Source organism: Aphelocoma coerulescens, chromosome 5 (assembly GCF_041296385.1).
Source record: "Aphelocoma coerulescens isolate FSJ_1873_10779 chromosome 5, UR_Acoe_1.0, whole genome shotgun sequence".
In the NCBI taxonomy this organism is placed as follows: domain Eukaryota; kingdom Metazoa; phylum Chordata; class Aves; order Passeriformes; family Corvidae; genus Aphelocoma; species Aphelocoma coerulescens.
The window spans coordinates 1,699,176-1,715,728 of record NC_091019.1 but is presented as its reverse complement, the minus strand read 5'-3'; the positions used below and the strand labels follow the sequence as shown (position 1 = coordinate 1,715,728).

Below are 16,553 nucleotides of genomic sequence, written 5' to 3'. Positions count from 1 at the left end.
TCCCACAGGCCTGGTGCCTGGGGATTGGGGCAGCAGGAGCGCCCGGCCGAGGGCAGGGGCTGAACTGGGAGGAGAAATAGATAAACTATTAAAACAGAAAGGAAAAAAGAGAAATTCCAAGCACTGATCTGGCCGGTCCGGTTGGCTCAAGCGGGAGGCGACGGAAGGAAGCCCGCAGCTGGGGAAGCTCCAAAGGTAAAAGCAGCTCTGTTCTGCTCCCCTTTCCATGCTGAAGCCACCTCAGATGAGGTCGGCAGGGTTTCACCCTCACCCCATTCCCTGTGGCTCTCCTCTGGCTCTCCTTCGCTCTCCTCCGGCTCTCCGTCCCGCTTGCTCCCTGGCACACCCACCCCACAACTCCCTGGCCACGGTGCCTCCCTGCCCTCCTCGCTTTCCCCACGGCCATGCTCCAGGAAATGCTGCACCCAGCCATCATTTACCACCCCACAACATCCACACGGTCCTCTGCCTTAAATCCCGGGTGTTCCCATCCCAAGGTATGGGAAACGGGAGCCACTGCTGCCCGTTAGCCAGTGCTCCTCCCTCCCTGGCACTCAGCAGCCCCGGCACCCACTCACTCCCTTGTGGGCATCCAACGCTGTCATTCCCTGGAGCAAAGGGCTCCAGGGGTTTTGGGGCTCCCCACGCCCCCTGGCCAGGCTGCAGCTTGTTGGAGCTTCCTTATTCCAACCATCAGAGGAAATGGCTTAGGAGTGACCCATCCAGGAGCAGAGCCGGAGCATTGTGCCAGGCAGAGACAGCCCCATGCCACACTCGTGAGTGTCTCCCACCCTTTCTCTGCGTGAAATCCAGGTGGGCTGGCTCATCTCCATCCCGTCCTCTTCCTTCCCTGGCCATGGAGAAACTCAGTTAATCCTTTAGGCATAAATCACTTCCAGCTGGTCAAGCTGAACACGTACCAGGCGTCTCTCGCGTACCTTGATCCCTGTTTTCACCCCACGCCTGGCACCAGGCTGTTCCAGAGGGAAGCACCGTGCCTGCATCCCTGCTCCAAGCCAGGCAGCACCACAGACCTCCCACTTCCCATGCCACACCAACAAACACGGGGGGACCAGCCCTGCTCCCACCCAAAATCAGGAGTGCTGAAGCTCCAGAGCAAAGAGGAGCTCGGGAGAGGCTTTCACCCCTCCTGACTCCCAGAGTTAGGCCGGGTGTTTACCATGGAAACACCGGCACCGTGATGTCCCTGAGGCTCCCCCCTCAGCCCCAGAACCCGCATCACCCGCAGCGGGCATGTGGGGACAGAGGGGCCCAGCCTCGCTGGGCTCTGCTCCGCTCCCTGCTCCGAGCATCCGCCTCTTCCCGCGGGGCCAGCGCGGTGACACCGCTGCGTGGTGCCAGCTGGGGGGTCCCCGTGTGCCATCCCTGTGCTCCCCGCTTGCCTGGAATGCCGTGCAGCTGTGCCAATCCCTGGGCACGGCCACGGGGTAGCAATGCACCGAGGAACACCGCACCTCCAGGTGGGAGGCTGCGTTTCCATAAACAAAGCAGACCTCTGGTAATTAACAGGTTCAAGGGCATGTCAGGCTGGAGGCAGCTCTGCAGCCCAGGCAGGAGGCTGGCAGGTGAAGGGGGTCCCACTGAGACCCCCAAAGCTGCGGTTTCCCATGGCTGAGCTCATTTCCCCTCCTTGGTTTTGGATTTAGGCTGAAGCCAAATTTTTAAAATCCTGCGGCCCCCGGCTGGTCATTAATCTCCTCCCACCCATGAATTCATGGTTGGGAAAGCCAGGCTGGGAGTCAGTGCAGGGCGGGCAGGTGACACAGTGGCCACCAGGCCGTGGGTGGGACATGGCTTTGGCTTTACCGCAGAGCAGCACCCGCCACCCCCAGACGGAATCGCTGCGGGGGCCGATGGGGGTGGCCGGGCCCTCCCTGTGCCAGCACTCACGGAGCCCTTCCCGGTCTGTCCCAGGCCTGGCCCGCCCTGCGGCGGAGGCAGGTGGACTTTGTACGCCCCGGAAGACGCCGCCGCTTGCGATGCCGGCAGCGCCCGCGCCTGTCACCTGAGCGTGCCATGGCAGGTAGGTGAAAGCCCAATTTTCCCCTGTTCTCAGCTGGGAAGGATCCCTGTGCAGGCACAGCTGGGGGTGCTGCTCTGGTGTCACCTCACAGGGAGGGCGAGGGTCCTTCCCAGGCTCCCAAACCGGCTCAGCCTGCTGCTAAACAGCCACGAGCACCACTCACTGCCAGACCCCCACAGCACAGCTTGCTTTTCCGGGATGGCTACACCACTCACCTGCCCAGCGGGGAGCTGGATCAGCTTTCCCACCCAAACCCCCTCCCCTGTGTGCCCCCAGACCTTTGCAGTGTGCCCCCCGAAATCCTGGTGCCAGCTGCCAACGAGACGCTGGACCTGCTGCTGGGGAGCCGGGTCGAGCTGAACTGCACCGTGCGCTGGGCGGGCACCGAGCGCTGCCAGCCCATTCCTGCCTGGAGCAAGGACGGGCAGTGGCTGGGCAGCGGGAGCAGCCAGGACACCGCCTGGTAAGGAGCCTGCCCTGGGGACACCCATGCATCTGCTTTTGGGGGGTGTCACCACAGCATCCCCATGTCCCCCCAGGTCTGGCCAAAACTCCTCGGAGCAGCTCCTGGCCAGCGTCCTGCAGCTCAACCTCACCCACGATGCTGATTTTGGGGTGTTTGCCTGCTGGATCAGCAATGCCACGGCCACCTTCACCCTGCGGCGAGCGGGTAGGGACCTGCTGGGGACAGGGAGGGGGGGCATCCCACGGAGAGCCCAGGTGCACGGGGGGATTGAGGAGAGTGATAGGGGCACCGCTGCCTCTCTCGCACCGGGGTGCCAACCTGTGCCAAACCCAGGCGCGCTGCTCACCGTGCCCGTCCCTGTCCTGGCAGAGGCGGCGGGGCACGTGCCGGCGGTGCTGGCGGCCCTCCTGGTCCTGGTGCTCCTGGTGCTCCTGGCTGTGCTCTACGTCCGGTGTCGCCTGAACGTGCTCCTCTGGTACCGGGACCGCTACGGAGAGCTGGAGATCAACGGTGAGCCGGAGGTGACACCCCGCTGGGAACAGCCTCCCGCGCTCCGGGGGCTCACCCAGCCCTTCCCGTGTGATCCCTGCTCCCTGGCTCTCCCCAGACGGGAAGCTGTACGACGCCTACATCTCCCACGCCACCGCCCCCGATGACCGAAAGTTCGTCCACTTCATCGTGAAGCCGCAGCTGGAAAACCGCCACGGCTACAAGCTCTTCCTGGACGAGCAGAACATCCTGCCCAACTCAGGTAGGCACCACGCAGGGCTGGGCAGGGGGTGACACGGGGACCTGGGCTCTTGAGACTCTCTTTGCCCGCAGAGCCGTCTGCCGACCTCATCATGAACGTCAGCCGGTGCCGGCGCCTCATCGTGGTGCTCTCGGTCGCGTACCTGGAGCAGGAGTGGTGCAACAGCAGCTTCAGGTAGGAGCGGAGCAGCTCCCCCAGGAGAGGAGAGGGGCTGGCGGGTCCCTCACCCCCCCCCTGTCTCGCAGGGAAGGGCTCTGGAGGCTGCTGGAGCTCTCCAGGAAACCCATCTTCATCGTCTTCGAGAGCCAGTACCGGGAGATCACTCACCCCGCCATCACCCTGCTGAAGCAGCACCGCAGCGCCGTGACCCTGCTGGTGTGGAGAGCCGGCTCCATGGTGAGCGCCGAGCAGGATCCTGAACCCCCTCGGCACCCCCTTTCCCTCCCCAGCACCCCACAGTGCCAGCCTCCCTGCTGCCCCTTGGGGCTGCCTCATGGTGAGAGCTGAGCAGGACCCATCCCACCAGCACGCCCCTTCCCCTCCCAGCTCCCCATATTGTGTCAGCCTCCCTGCTGCCCCCGCCGGGGATGCTCCCGGGCTCCAGGGCTAAACAGCCGGTTGGGGCACTCTCCTTTCGGAGGAAATTAAAAAACCCAACCAGAAAAGCCCTGGATCTGGGAGCTCACCCCCCAAACCTGCACGGTCAGGACCCCATGGCACTCCAGGGTCTCCCCAGCCTCAGCTCCCGGAGCGGAGCTCTGGCCCCGGGCCACTCCGGCCATTTCGGGGCCAGGCGGGGAGCCGGAGCCCTGGGGAGTGTTCCAGCAGGTCGGGCCGGTTTCTCCGCCGGCGCGTGGGCACGGTGCCACGCCGGAGCACAGCCCTCACCTTGGCCGAGCTCCCAGCGCCGGGGAGAGCGAGCCGAGCCCGTGAAACCGTGCGGCGCCGTGCTCCGGCGGCCCCGGCCCGCCTCATCCCCGCCCGGCCCCTTCAGACCCCGTCGTCGGACTTCTGGAAAGAGCTGTGCCTGGCCCTGCCGCGCAAGGTGTCCTTCCCGGGGAGCGTGGGGGACCCGCAGACCCAGCTGCAGGAGGACAAGGACCCCATGCTGATCCTGCACAGCAGCTACCTGGACAGCGCGGGAGACCTGGACCCGGACGGGGACCTCGGCACAGGTCCGCGTCCCTGCTGCTTCTCCTGAGGGGACAGAGGCGCGCTGGACGTCCCTCCTGGGCTTTGCCTCCCGCTCCTGTGGCGGCGGGGGTGGGTCCGGCCCCTTCCCTTCCACCTAAACCCATCTCCCTGCTCCTGCCAGGCCTCCGAGGGCGCGTCTTCGGAAGCCCCCCGCCCCCCCGCCTCGGCGGGCGCAGCGCTCCCAGGGCTCCGGCAGCCGGCGGGATGGAGGATGCGCAGCTGCGGGATGGGCAGCGCTCCGAGCTCGACGTCTCCGATCTGGGATCGCGCAACTACGGCGCCCGCACGGACTTCTACTGCCTGGTGACAGATGACATCTGAGCAGGGCCACAGGTGTCCCCCATCCCTGTGGGGACACACGGACCAGGACACGGCCGAGGAGCCCGGGAGTTAGGATGGGACCAGAGCCACGGCCATGCTGGGAAATCAGGAGCTGGCTCCAAAGTGGAAAACTGGAAAACCATCACCAGGAACACCCTGCCCATAGTGCCTCAGTGCCACCCTAGGCTGCTGAGCCCTGTCCCTTGCCCATGTGGGCGGCAGGGACATTCCTCCTGCGTGAGGGACAAGTGCTGGGATGGGTGATGCTCTCTGAGGAACAATGTGCCCCAGCCCCAGGGAGCGTCCGACGGGAGCGGCAGCAGGACCTTTGTCCCATGGAAACCCCCGTGACAATAAAAGGCTGCTGCAGCCACTGGGTCTGTCCATGGTGGGGACACGGGTGACACTGGCAGGGTGACACGGGGGGGGTCTCCCCACCGCAGGCAGTGCTGTGCTCTGTCCTTCCCACACCACTGTCCCTGTCCCACTAACTCGGAGCCACGCCGAGCACGGGGTGGCACCGTGGGGTGAGCTCACCCTGTGCTGGCGTCCCCATGGCACTGGGTGTCCCCGGGGCGCTGTCCCCCCTCCCAGGTGCCATCCAAACGCAGGTGCAGGTGGGCAGCACTCAAGGCCTTTATTTCAGGGATACACAGGGCTGGGGGTTGTACACAGAGAGCTGCAGAGCCGAACACCCCCTGACCCCGAGCTGGGACTGCACCGGTGCCACTCACCGTGGGGAGCCCTCCATCCCCTCCCCCCATCCTCCCACCCCTCCACCTACTCTACATCACCCCCCAGGGTGCCCTGTGCCCCCCAAGCGCGGGGGCTCCCCCAGCCCCAAACCCACCAGCAGCCCAAAGCCACCCCCGGCCCACCCGTGTGTCCCCTCCCAGCCACCACCGCGGCACAGAGAGCTTTGGAGCCGTCTGCACCCAGCACTGGGGACACTGGGGACACCCGGGGCATCTCCCCACCCACGGGGCAACACCGTTCAGCAAACACGACCCGGATGGCCCTGCCCGGATCCTGCTCCTGCTGCGCCAGCAGGGCCCAGCCCTGGCAACAGCTGGTGAGGAGCGACAGCAGCGGCTCTGCCACGCTGGGACAGTCCCCACAGGGTGACAGATGGGGCCCTGAGGCCCCCCCCGGGCTTCCTGCACTGAGGGCCGGGGCAGCCCCATCAGACACAAGCCCCTGCCCACCCTCCCTCGTGAAGGGGAATGCAGCACTGTCACGGTGTCACTTCCCAGCTCCCTGCAGCCGCCGTGCCACCCCATAAATTGTGGGAAGGCACCTCAGAGCCCTCCAAGCCCCCAAGCCATGCAAAGCCCCATCCCCACCCAGCCAGGGCACCACACAAGTGTAATGCACAGCACATCCCACACTGGCACGGGGCACGGACGCCCCCCAGCCCCGCGGCTCAGGGAGCTGGGATGAAGCACCCCCAGAAGCCCCCTTGCCCCAGAATTGCTCTACAGGAGCCTTCCCAAATCCCTGCAGCTCCTGCCCCCTTCAAGCTGCAGGACAAGCCAAGTTTTGCAGACAGCTGGCTGAGAGTGGGGGAGAGCCCCATAACTGGGGTCCCAGTGGGGCCCCACAGCAGAGCCAAAAGCAGCAGCTGGGTTTAAGGCTGGGCAGGAGGGAGGACAAGTGTCCCCCGGCCGGGGAAGGGGACCCGGCGGAAGGGGGAGGTGCATGGGATGTAGGGATTAGGTTACAGGGCAGGGGTCCGGCGGCGAGCAGCCTCCCCACGGCGTGGCCGGCAGCACGGAGCATCCCAGCGGGGCATTCCAGCTCCCAGGGTGTCCTCACAGGCTGAGGAAGTCCTCCTTCCGGTACCCCTTCTGCAAGGAGACAGCCCCATCAGGCACACGGAGCCCCTCTGCTCCGGCACTGACAGGCCACGCTGTCCCCACCCCGCCTGCACAGGGACAAGGCTCTGGGAAAAGCGGGCGTGGAGTGGGGACCCAGCACATGCAGCATTTGGGTGGTGTGGCTCTCCAGGATGAATCCCCTGGCCTCCACTCCCTCAGGATCCCCGCTCAGGATCTCCCTCAGGGCCCTGCTGGCTGCGGGAGGCTCTGGAACAGGTACGTACCATCTTGAAGTCCCGGTGGAGCTTGGTGTACTGCCACATGTTTCCCAGGAGGCTGGCGGCGGCTCGGGAGGACTTCTCGTTGTCCGAGCTGGGAAAGGGACAGGATGCAATGAGGTTCTGGGCACCACTGAGCACGGGACAGTGCCCACTGGAGACCACCCCAGAGGGGCCCGGAGGGACTGGGGGCTTAGTGTGGGTGGGGAGAGGCAGGAGGTGAACATCTCGGTCCCACCACAACAGGCAGGAGCAGAGAGAGGCTCCCTGATGGGAAAAGGCAGCTGTGGCAGTGGTGGGGCGTCCTTAGGGGGTAACAAAGGGCTGGCAGGTGGCCATGAGGCCACTCTGAGCTGGTCTGGGGACTCCCATCACCACGGCTTGGGAAGGGACAGTTGTGTCCCTCTTCCAGTGTGCTGGAGCAGGGGACGGAGGGGAGAGCAGGACAGGAGCCAGGGTGTGAGCTGGGACACGGCAGCTCCCACCTGTCCCGTCGCTTCTTGATGAAGAAGAGCTTCCTGAGGCCGTCGAAGTAGACGATGTCGCGGGCGGCCATGGGGCTCTCCACCACCAGGTTGTTGAGCACCGCGATGATGTTCACGATGACATCGGCGGGCGGGGCCTTGTCCCCAACGCTCCCCGGCAGCTTCTCGATCAGGTGGCTGACCACCTTGGTGGCTGCGGGCAAAGGGCACGTCAGGGCTGGCGGCCGGAGCCAGGGGGGACAGAGCCACGTCTGGGAATAGGGGATGGAGCAGCCTGCACGCTCAGCTGTGAGCAGGGGCACAGCAGGCAGGATGGGGCTGGGATGTGGCTGGAGGTAACGGGAGGCCAGACTGAGGAAAAGGCTGGGAGGAACCCCCCCGCCGGGCCTGGTTCACCCCCGGCACTCACACATCTCGTCCTTGTTGCGGGCGTGGCGGGACAGGTTGCGGATGAGGCCGGTGAGGGAGCGCAGCTGGTGGTGGTCGGCGGTGCGGACGCGGTCCAGCACCGGGTTCAGGATGCGCTCCTGCTCCAGCGCCAGCCGGCTCAGCACACCCGCCCACTGCAAGGCAAACACCCCCTTGGAGACTCCTCCTCCTCCCGCTCACCGGGAGCGGGTCAGGATGAGCCCTGCCCAGGTGCCCTCCTTGCCAGGTGGGGACTGCCCGGCTCTCCTCACCCTGCGGTCCCCGGCCGTGATGTTCTGCAGGGCGCCCGAGGCCGCCTCCGTCGTGTGCTTGTTGAGCTCGCAGCGCTGCAGCAGCCGGTTGTAGATGCCCACGATCTGCGGGTTCCAGAGCCACTCCATGCCCTTGGGGTCCTTGGAGACCTCCGTGAAGGTGACGATGTCCGCATTCAGGTAGTGCTGAGGGACACGGGCACTGTTAGACTCCGGGGCTGTCCCCTCCGCGGTGTCCCTCACTGCCAGCGTCCCCTTTTCCCTGCCTGCCTGGCCTGAACGGCTGGACAGGCAGCTGGCAGGTCACCCTGGCTGCATCATGCCCCATGGCATGGAAAAGCGGGGCTTCAGCACCCTGATTCACCCCAAACACCTGATTCACCCTCCGCTGAGCTCACCCGTGTCCCACCCACCAGCCGAGGCCGGCGTCCACCTCCGCCCTGGCATCACCTCCGCTGCCAGCGCTTCCCAGCGCCAGCCCCACCCTGCTGACACGGCCACGACGTGCCCCCGCTGACCTCCCGGGCTTTCTTGCTCTGGGGGCTGAAACAGCCCACCAGCTCCCCCGTCACCGTGCCGCCGGCGTTCCTCCGGTGGCCCTCGAGGCGCTGGAGCGAGGACGGGGGCATCTCATCGTACAGGCGGTAGGAGAGGTTGCGCAGGACACAGACAGCGTTCTCCACGCTCTGGGGGGGACAGGGAACACGAGGGTGGCATCCCAGGGCCACCTGCAGGGTGTGTCCAGCTGGCACGGACGCTCCATGGCAGAGTCATGACACCGGCCGTGCCCAGTGAGCCCGGAGGTTCTGGTTCTGCCAGCATCACATCAAGGCGTGCCTTTGCACCACGGGACGGGGGAGCAGCACCTCAGCCCCCCCAGCACCAGCTCAGGGGCTCACCTTGTCCTCCGACTTGCCCACTTCCAGGGAGCTGTTCACGTAGTGGATCATGGAGTCCACCAGCCCGTGGCACTCGCGCATCTTCTGCCGGGTCTGCTGGCTGGCAGAGCTCAGGTTCCTGCATGGGAACGGGGCTGTGTCATGGAGAGGAGGGGATCCCCCACAGCCACCCCCTCCTGAGCCCAAAAATGAGCCCTGCAGACCCGGCTCCCGTCTCCTCCTCCCTTCCAAAACTTTGCTCCCAGTGGGAGGACCGGGAGGAGATACCTGAGGAAGCCTGTGGAGTTATAGAAGATCTCTGCCTCTGAGGGGTTCTGCTGGATGACACCCGAGCCCCCCAGCCCAGAGAGAGGGACCAGGACCAGGTCTGTGAGCTGCTCCAGCGTGTCCCGGGCCAGGCGATCCTTCAGGTTGTCACTGGAGGACAGATTCCACAGGATCCCTGCACAGAGGGGGCCTCTCAGTACCGGAATGGCTGGAGAGCACATCCACCCCACCTGCCCTCCCTGGGGGGGCTCACGCTGCTGACAACGATGCAAAGGGATCACCCCTGTGGAGCATCATCCCAGCTCCCCTCACACCAAGGGAGTAGAGTGCCACCCCCTGGGGAGGGGGACCCCGCCCAGCCCACCGTTGTCCCCAACCTGTGACGTTCTTGCGGAGCTCGTCGTCGGGCTCCCGCAGGGTGCGCATCAGCTCGTAGATGCCGTTCTCCTCCACCAGCGCCAGCTTGTTCTCGGCGTTGTCGTAGATGAGGTTGCGCATGGCGCCGGTGGCGTGGCGCTGCACCTCCTGGTTCGGGCTGTTGAACAGCTTCACCAGCTTGGGCATGGCCTGCAGGCTGCGGGCCTGGGGAACAGCCCGGGGGGTCAGACACGCTGCGCTGCCGGGGCTCCCTCCGGCCCCGCGCCTGCCCGCGGTGTCGGAGGGGCTGGGAAAGCCCCTGCTCCCGCTGGGAAAACCCCTGCTCCCGCCGCTCCGGGGGCTCACCTGCTTCTTGGCGCTGCTGTCGCTGTAGCACTTGTGCTGCAGGTAGGCAGCGCCCAGCACCTGCAGGTTGGGGTCGCTGGCGATCAGGTACTTCACTGCCGAGGGCAGGTCGATGTCGTCAAACCTGGAACCACGGCCGGGTGAGGGGCAGCCCCAGCGGAGCGTCCCACAGGATCCTCCAGCTCTGCACCCCACCACGTCCCCCACTTCCAAGGAGCCCCACCAACCCATCTGCTTCCCACTGCGCTCTGGGCATGGGACTCCGCTCCCAGGGGAAGGAGCATCATCCTCCTGCCACATCAGGATGTGTCTGTGGAGGAGCCAAGACCACAGGCAGGACCCGCTCAGACATCAGCCCATGCCGTGCCCCGTAGCCACGCCAACAAACAGCGCCCACCGTCCCACCCCTGACACCCACTGGGAGCTGGAGGGGTTCACCCTCCCCGGGCAGGTGACCACAGTGGGGACAAGGACCAAGACGCCCTGGAGCAGCCCCCGGCACTCACCCGCCGGCGTGGTGCCCGAGCAGCGCGCCGTGCCCGTTGTACATCTCCATGGCGCGCGGCTCCGCGAGGTGGTGGCCGGACTCGGCCAGGCTGCGCACGGAGGGGGCGCGGGAGCTGTGCTCCCCCAGCCCCAGGAAGGCGCCGCCGCCTCCCGCCGGTACCGTGCCGAAGGAGCCGGCGCTCAGCCGGGAGCGGTTGTTGCTCTGGAAGCGCTGGAGCGTGCGCATGGCGGGCGCACGGATGGTGCGGCTCGGTGGCCCCTCGGCACCGTCCAGCCAGTCGCAGGCGGCCTTGGCGGCCGTGCCGGCGCTCAGCTGCCGCTCAAAGGCGAAGGAGCGGCCAAAGCCGCCGGCGGCCTGGCTCTTGTAGAGCTGCCGGTGCCCCGGCGCGTCCAGCTGCTCCGACAGGACGCTGTAGCGGTCGTCGGTGAGCGGGAGGGGCCCGTCGGCCAGGCGCAGGGAGCGCAGCGACAGCGTGTCCAGGTTCTGCCGGCAGCGGAAGTTGCGCTCGTGGAAGGAGCTGGGCCGCGGTGAGGCGGCGGGCGCCTGCGAGGCCGCGTAGCCGGCGACGTACGCGCGGCCCTTGGCCAGGCCCCCGTTGCTGATGGTGGCCATGCGCTTGTGCGGGGTGAGGTCCACGGCCGAGCGCGAGGACCAGCCGCTGCCCCGCACCGTGCCGAAATCCTTCTTGGCCAGCGGCTGGTAGAGCTGCCGGGGCGAGAACGGCCGGTGAGGTGTCCGTCCCTCCATCCCTGCCGGGGGAGCCCAGAGCCCTCCTCGGCACAGCCGAGGCGGCGGGCAGGGGGACAGAGCCGTGGTACGTACCGAGGCTTTGGGGTCCACGCCATTGCTCTGGGAGCGGGAGCTGAAGGAGGAGCGCAGGGTCGAGCTGTACTGACCACCTGCAGGACAGCGACAGAGGAGGCAGCGTGAGCACGGGCAGGGCAGGAAGGGACCTGGAGATCAAAGATCGCCCCAGCTCATCCCAGAGGGACCTGCTGCGGGAACCACGGCAGCGCAAGCGGAGCTGGGGGGACAAAGGGGTGGGAGGAGGCTGCCTTCACCTGCCCGCTGGCCACGGGGTGCAGAAGTGGCCTCCCCGCCACGCCCCGTGCCCCGACGGCGAGGGCACTAATTGCCACCTTGGCGGGGACGCCGCGGCTCAGCCCGGTCCCCCCCGCCGCAGCCGGATCGGCAGCCCAGGCATCCCCCACAGCCAGTCCCGGCTCCCCCACCCTAGGAACGGGACCCTGGCAGGGCCTGGACACCGCAGTGCACCCCATGGCACCTCACGCTGCCCATCCGCCACCGCCCCAGGGCCGCCGGCGGGACGGGACGGGACGGGGACGCCGCCAGTGCTGGTGGTGCCAGGAGCGTGACTCAGGCCTGGGGCAGCCCTCGGGGTGCCACAGGGGGTCTGTCCCCACCACCGGGGTCCCCAGCACGGGGGTCAGGGCTCGGGGGATCCCGGCGGTGCCGGGCGGGGCGGCAGGGCGGAGGCGCAGACGTTAAATGGAGGAGCTGGAGCCCGGCCAGCGCTGCCGCTCAGGGCCGGGGGGGCTCCGCCAGGGCGGGAAAAGCCTCCCCCCTCCCGGCCCAGGGCAGGGTGTGGGGCCTCACCAGCGCACAGCCCTCCAAGGGCAGGCGGGGGAACTGAGGTGGGACCCCGAGTGGGGCGAAGCGAGCCCACGCTGGGGCTGAGCTACCCCTGATCCCAGTGCCGGGGGTGCTCGGGGGCGTTCGGGGGGCTCGGCCACCGTGGGGGGGGCACCCCGCACCCCGGCTGTGCCCAGAGCCCAGCGCCGGCCGAGGGGCTCCCACCGCCCGTCCCACCGCGTGTTCCCATGGGGTCCCGGGGGGGGTCTCCCACCTCTGGTGCCGTCGGCGAGGTCCTCGGGGCGGGCGGGCGCTTGCCCCCGCAGCATCATGCGGATGCGGACCTGCTCCTGGACGCGGGCGCTGCGCAGCCGCTGGGCCTCGGCCGCCTCCCGGCCACGCTCGTCCAGCTGCCGGTCCGAGGGCAAGGCCAGGGAGCAGACGCCGGCCTCGGGCTGCAGGGCCGACAGCAGGAAGGCGTTAGTCTCCTGCATGGCGGCGAGGGGCCGCGGCCAGCCCGGCCGCCCTGCGCAGGTGAGCGGCGGCAGTGGCGGCGTTCCGGCGTTCCCCAGCCGTAGGGAGGCTCCGGCCCGGCCCGTCCGTCCCGCCCCGCCGCCACGCCTCGCCGGGAAAAGGAGGGGGCCCCACCGGGGCCACTGTCACCATCGCCACCATCACCATCGTCACCGCCACAGGTGGAGGTGCCCAGGGGCGACCTCGCGGGGACGAGGGCATGGGGGAGGTGGGTGGTCCAGGGGTCTGGGGGGTCCTACCTTGGGAAAAGCCAGGATCCCCTCAGACAGCCAGCCCCTGACTCCTGGGCAGCCACACCAGTGAGCCCCAGACCCCCACACTGTTCTGTCAGTGAGCCCCAGACCCCCAGACAACCTCGCAGAAGAATCTTGCCCCCCCCCCAGAAGCCTCCCTGTTGATCCCAGAGATCCCTGCCATTGAACCCTGGACACCCACATTGCTCCCCCAGTGAGCCCTGCAGTATCACGTGGTCTCCTAGGAGAGTCCCAGACCCCCGGACAACCTTCCCATTGACCTCCAGAGACTCACATGGCCCTGGCACTGAGCCCCAGACCCCTACAATGTCCCCCCCCAATGAGCTCAAGGCCCCCAGGAAACCTCCTCAGAGAGCACTCTGGACCCCCATACGACCTCTCTGTACGGCTCTGGACCCCCATATTGTCACTCCAATGAGCCCCAGACCCCCACATGGCCTCCCAGGAGTGTCCCAGACCCCCATGGGTCAGACCCCTCAGCCAACTCTGACTGGCAGCCTCCACAGGGAGCCTCCACAGGGAGCCCCAAATCCCTCAAGCCACTTTCCAGGAGCACTCTGGACCCCCCTTGTGCACAGGGGTCCGGCCTGGAGCGGGGGCTCCGTGCAGTAACTCCTGGCTGAGCCCTCCCTGCTTTGCTTTTCAAATCAGCCGGGGAATGAAGAAACAACAACAATAAAAAAGGGGCGGCTGAGCGCCGCGGGCCCGCGGTGACGAACGCGGTGACTCAGGCCCCGCTGCCACCACAGGTACTAATTAGCCTCGCCCCACCCGCCGAGCCGCCCCATCACGGCCGGACCGGGGACACCGCGTCCCCCCGGCCCGCCGTGCTCGGGATCAGCTCCCGGGACGCCCCCGCCGCTGTCCCGCAGCCCGCTGAGCGAGCCGCCCGTTCCTGAGCAGAGCTGTGGCCGTCCTCAGCCCCTGCTCGGGGACACGGCGGCTCCGGGTCACCGCCCGGCCGCTTCGGGGTGAGCTCTGCGGCCGGCCCCGGCTCAGCGCCTGGCGTCAGCGCTCCGGCAGCGACAGCGCGTTCGGGCTGGGCCGCGTTTACAACAGCCGGCGGTGACACCGTGTGCGCTTCGGTCGGGGGTGAAAAGGGCGGCTGTCCCCGAGGAATGTGCCGCCGTCAGCAGGAGCCGGCGCAGGGGCGGGGTGGCAAAAGCTGCGGGCCAGCAGTTTGGGGTGACGGGCCCCTGACGGCCCCCCCAAATCCCCCGCGATGGCACCGTCCCGATGTTCGGAGGACCGACGTGGGGGTAACCCACCTCCCCAGCTCTGGGGTTTGTGGGAGCCCCTTTTGCCCAGGGGGCCCCCTGAGCCTTTTGGGGCGCAGCACCCAGGAAAACCCCCGAAGCCCCCCCTCTTCTCCCACCGCGGCACCGCCCCACGGGCGCACCGAGTTTGGCAGAGCTCGGCGGGCGCTCCCAGCCCTCCGAGCCCGGATGAATCACGGGTTCCCCCCGCAGCGGGCGGAGGGGGCGGGTCGCTCCCTCTGCAAGCCAACACTTGCCCGCCGTCCCCGTGCCAGGATCCCGGGGGATCGGGATCATCCCAGGAGCCCCCCAGCCCCGGGGGCTCCGGGGACACCCCTGAGCCCCCTGGCAGCCCCACTCTCCCCCAGCTCTGCCTCCCTCCCAAAACCCCGTTCCCCCAGCGTAACACTGCCCTGCAGCTGACAGATGGAAATTTGGGGGTCCCGGGGGATTCAAGGAACGCTTGGAGCTGGAATGGGCAGCGCTCGCCTCATCAAGCAGCTCGTTAATTGGGGAAGGGTTGGATAGGAGCGGGATACACCAGGGGGCTTAAAAACAGCAAATCAGCACAAAGAAAACATTTGAAGCAAAATCGAGGGATTCCCGAGGGGAGCCCAGCGCAGCTGGAGTGACACAGAGTTAAATAAACCCAGTCTGGGATCCCTAAAGCAGTCGCTGACCCCCCCCCCCCCCCCCCCCCAGCCCGGAGGCACCTCTGTCACTCCCTCGCGGGGTGACAGAGCCACATTCCCGGGGAGCCCCGGCTCCCGGGAGCGCCGCGTCCTCTCCCGCCCCCCGAGCAGCACCGGGCGCCCGTCCCCACGCCCGGGTCCCCAGGGCCGGCCGTGCCCGCCGGGGCCAGCGGCGTTGGGGCAGGGAGTGGCCGGCGTGGCCCCGCGCAGCCCGGACACGGCGCGCACGTGCCAGGAGCCACGCTGGGGACAGCGAGGCACGGGCAGGGAGGGAAAAGCCTCCCGGGGCCAGAGCTGGCCGGGGCTGGGCAGCCACCAGACGCACGCGTTGGAGCCCCGGACCCCCGGCACCAGGCTGGCCAGTGCATGGGGACAGGGGGCGGGTGACAGCGGCTCGCCCCAGGGACCCGCGGTGGGGACAGTCGCGCCGATGGCCGCGGCAGTGGCCCGCACGTACCTGGGTGGGTGGCCCCGGGGGGCCGTTGTCCTGCAGCATCCTCGGGCGGGCAGGTGCAGCCCTGGGTGCTGCGGGTGCGGGTGGGCGCCGGCGTCTGCGGCGGGCGTGGGGTGCGCGGGCCCGCCCCGCACCTCGCCCAACCAGTCTCCTGGGGCCGGGGTTTTGCATGGAACCTCTCGCCTCCCCGCCAAGGCCGGGCTCTCGGGGCTCACCGGGGCTCCTCAAAATCGTCAGCGCGGCCAGGGGTCCGGGGGAGCCAGCCCCCCACAGCGGAGCCACGTCTCCGCCGCCTTCGTGATGCTGCAAAGAGTCCCCGGGGATCCCCACCGCCACCGTGGCCATGATCCAACGCGCCCTTCCCGCCACGTCCCCCCGAACACCCAGCTCGGGGCACCCATGGGTGCAACAGGGAGGGTTTGGGGGTGCCAGAAGGAGAAGATGGAGGGGAGGCAGAGCTTGGGGGACACACACGTTTTTTGGGATGCAAGGGGCTCCCCCTGCTTCACAGGGAGCGTGTTTGTGTGCGTGGGATGGAGCAGGAGCCCTTTGAAGCCAGATAAGCTGAGAGGCAGCGTTTGAAACGGGCCAAACCAGTTTGGGGGGGGTCACCACTTAGCTCTTACCACCGCTAACCCAGGCCCCCCACCACACCCCACGCTCACTGGGGAATGCCAGGAGGGGACCCCCCGGCAAAGCCCAGTGCCGGGCAGGAGGTGCCGGGACCCTCCACACGGCCACTGCTGTCACGTGTGGCCCGTTCTCAGCCCGGGGTGTCAGGGGGTTTCTATGCTCCCCCCAGCCTCCACAACCTCCCCTCCCTCACTCCCGTGGCTGGGGCAGCCCCTCGGTGAGGGAACTCCAGGCTGGAGTTCGCCTCTGCCGCCCCGGACAAGCCCCGACGCCTTCGCAGTGTCCCCGCGGGGCAGGGAGGGCCAGGGCTGATCCTCCAGGAGCGGGGACCTGCCCGTGCCCCGCTGTCACCTGGGGCTCCGACGCCTGGCCCGGGAGAGGCTCCCTGTGGCTCCTGCAGTCCCCGTGATCCCTGTGTCATCCCGCGGCCACAGCTCAGCCACGGCGGCAGAAACAACCCCTCGGGCGTTGTGCTGCTGGCCCTGTCCCAAGCAGACACCATCAGCCGGCCCCGAACTGTCCCCAGCACGGGTGGGGATGGCACTGCTGGCACCAATCCCTGCCAGCACCAGCGGCAGCTCTGCGTTTGGCTGGGCCCGGTGCCTGCTCCGATGGTGGTGGCTTTTGGAGCTCTCCCGGCTGGGAAGCTGCTGGAAAAGCTGTGCCTAAGGCCAGGCTGGTTTTGGGATGGGACTGGTGGCCCG

General features: G+C 67.9%; 2 protein-coding genes across 3 annotated transcripts; one reads left to right on the top strand and one right to left on the bottom strand.

Annotated features, from left to right (window-relative positions):
• Positions 1-46: 46 nt before the first annotated feature.
• On the top strand, positions 47-5,150 carry SIGIRR (single Ig and TIR domain containing). 2 transcript variants are annotated; one of them, XM_069016231.1, is made up of 11 exons: positions 47-195; positions 698-776; positions 1,936-2,044; positions 2,321-2,507; positions 2,584-2,714; positions 2,880-3,020; positions 3,118-3,261; positions 3,333-3,435; positions 3,507-3,657; positions 4,256-4,436; positions 4,577-5,150. In XM_069016231.1, the coding sequence occupies exons 3-11, from the start codon at positions 2,038-2,040 to the stop codon at positions 4,774-4,776; spliced, it is 1,245 nt and encodes a 414-aa protein (XP_068872332.1). In that variant the 5' UTR covers positions 47-195; positions 698-776; positions 1,936-2,037; the 3' UTR covers positions 4,777-5,150. The 2 variants fall into 2 exon arrangements, with proteins under 2 accessions (XP_068872332.1, XP_068872331.1); XM_069016230.1 differs by lacking the exon at positions 698-776 and having other exon boundaries at positions 48-195.
• Positions 5,151-5,659: 509 nt separating this feature from the next.
• On the bottom strand, positions 5,660-12,520 carry PKP3 (plakophilin 3). Its single transcript, XM_069016223.1, has 13 exons — positions 12,301-12,520; positions 11,256-11,332; positions 10,432-11,138; positions 9,926-10,049; positions 9,580-9,784; positions 9,203-9,377; positions 8,936-9,053; positions 8,555-8,722; positions 8,037-8,222; positions 7,766-7,919; positions 7,357-7,549; positions 6,878-6,965; positions 5,660-6,623 (listed from the first exon to the last, which is right to left on the bottom strand). The coding sequence occupies exons 1-13, from the start codon at positions 12,518-12,520 to the stop codon at positions 6,588-6,590; spliced, it is 2,451 nt and encodes an 816-aa protein (XP_068872324.1). The 3' UTR covers positions 5,660-6,587.
• Positions 12,521-16,553: the final 4,033 nt, after the last annotated feature.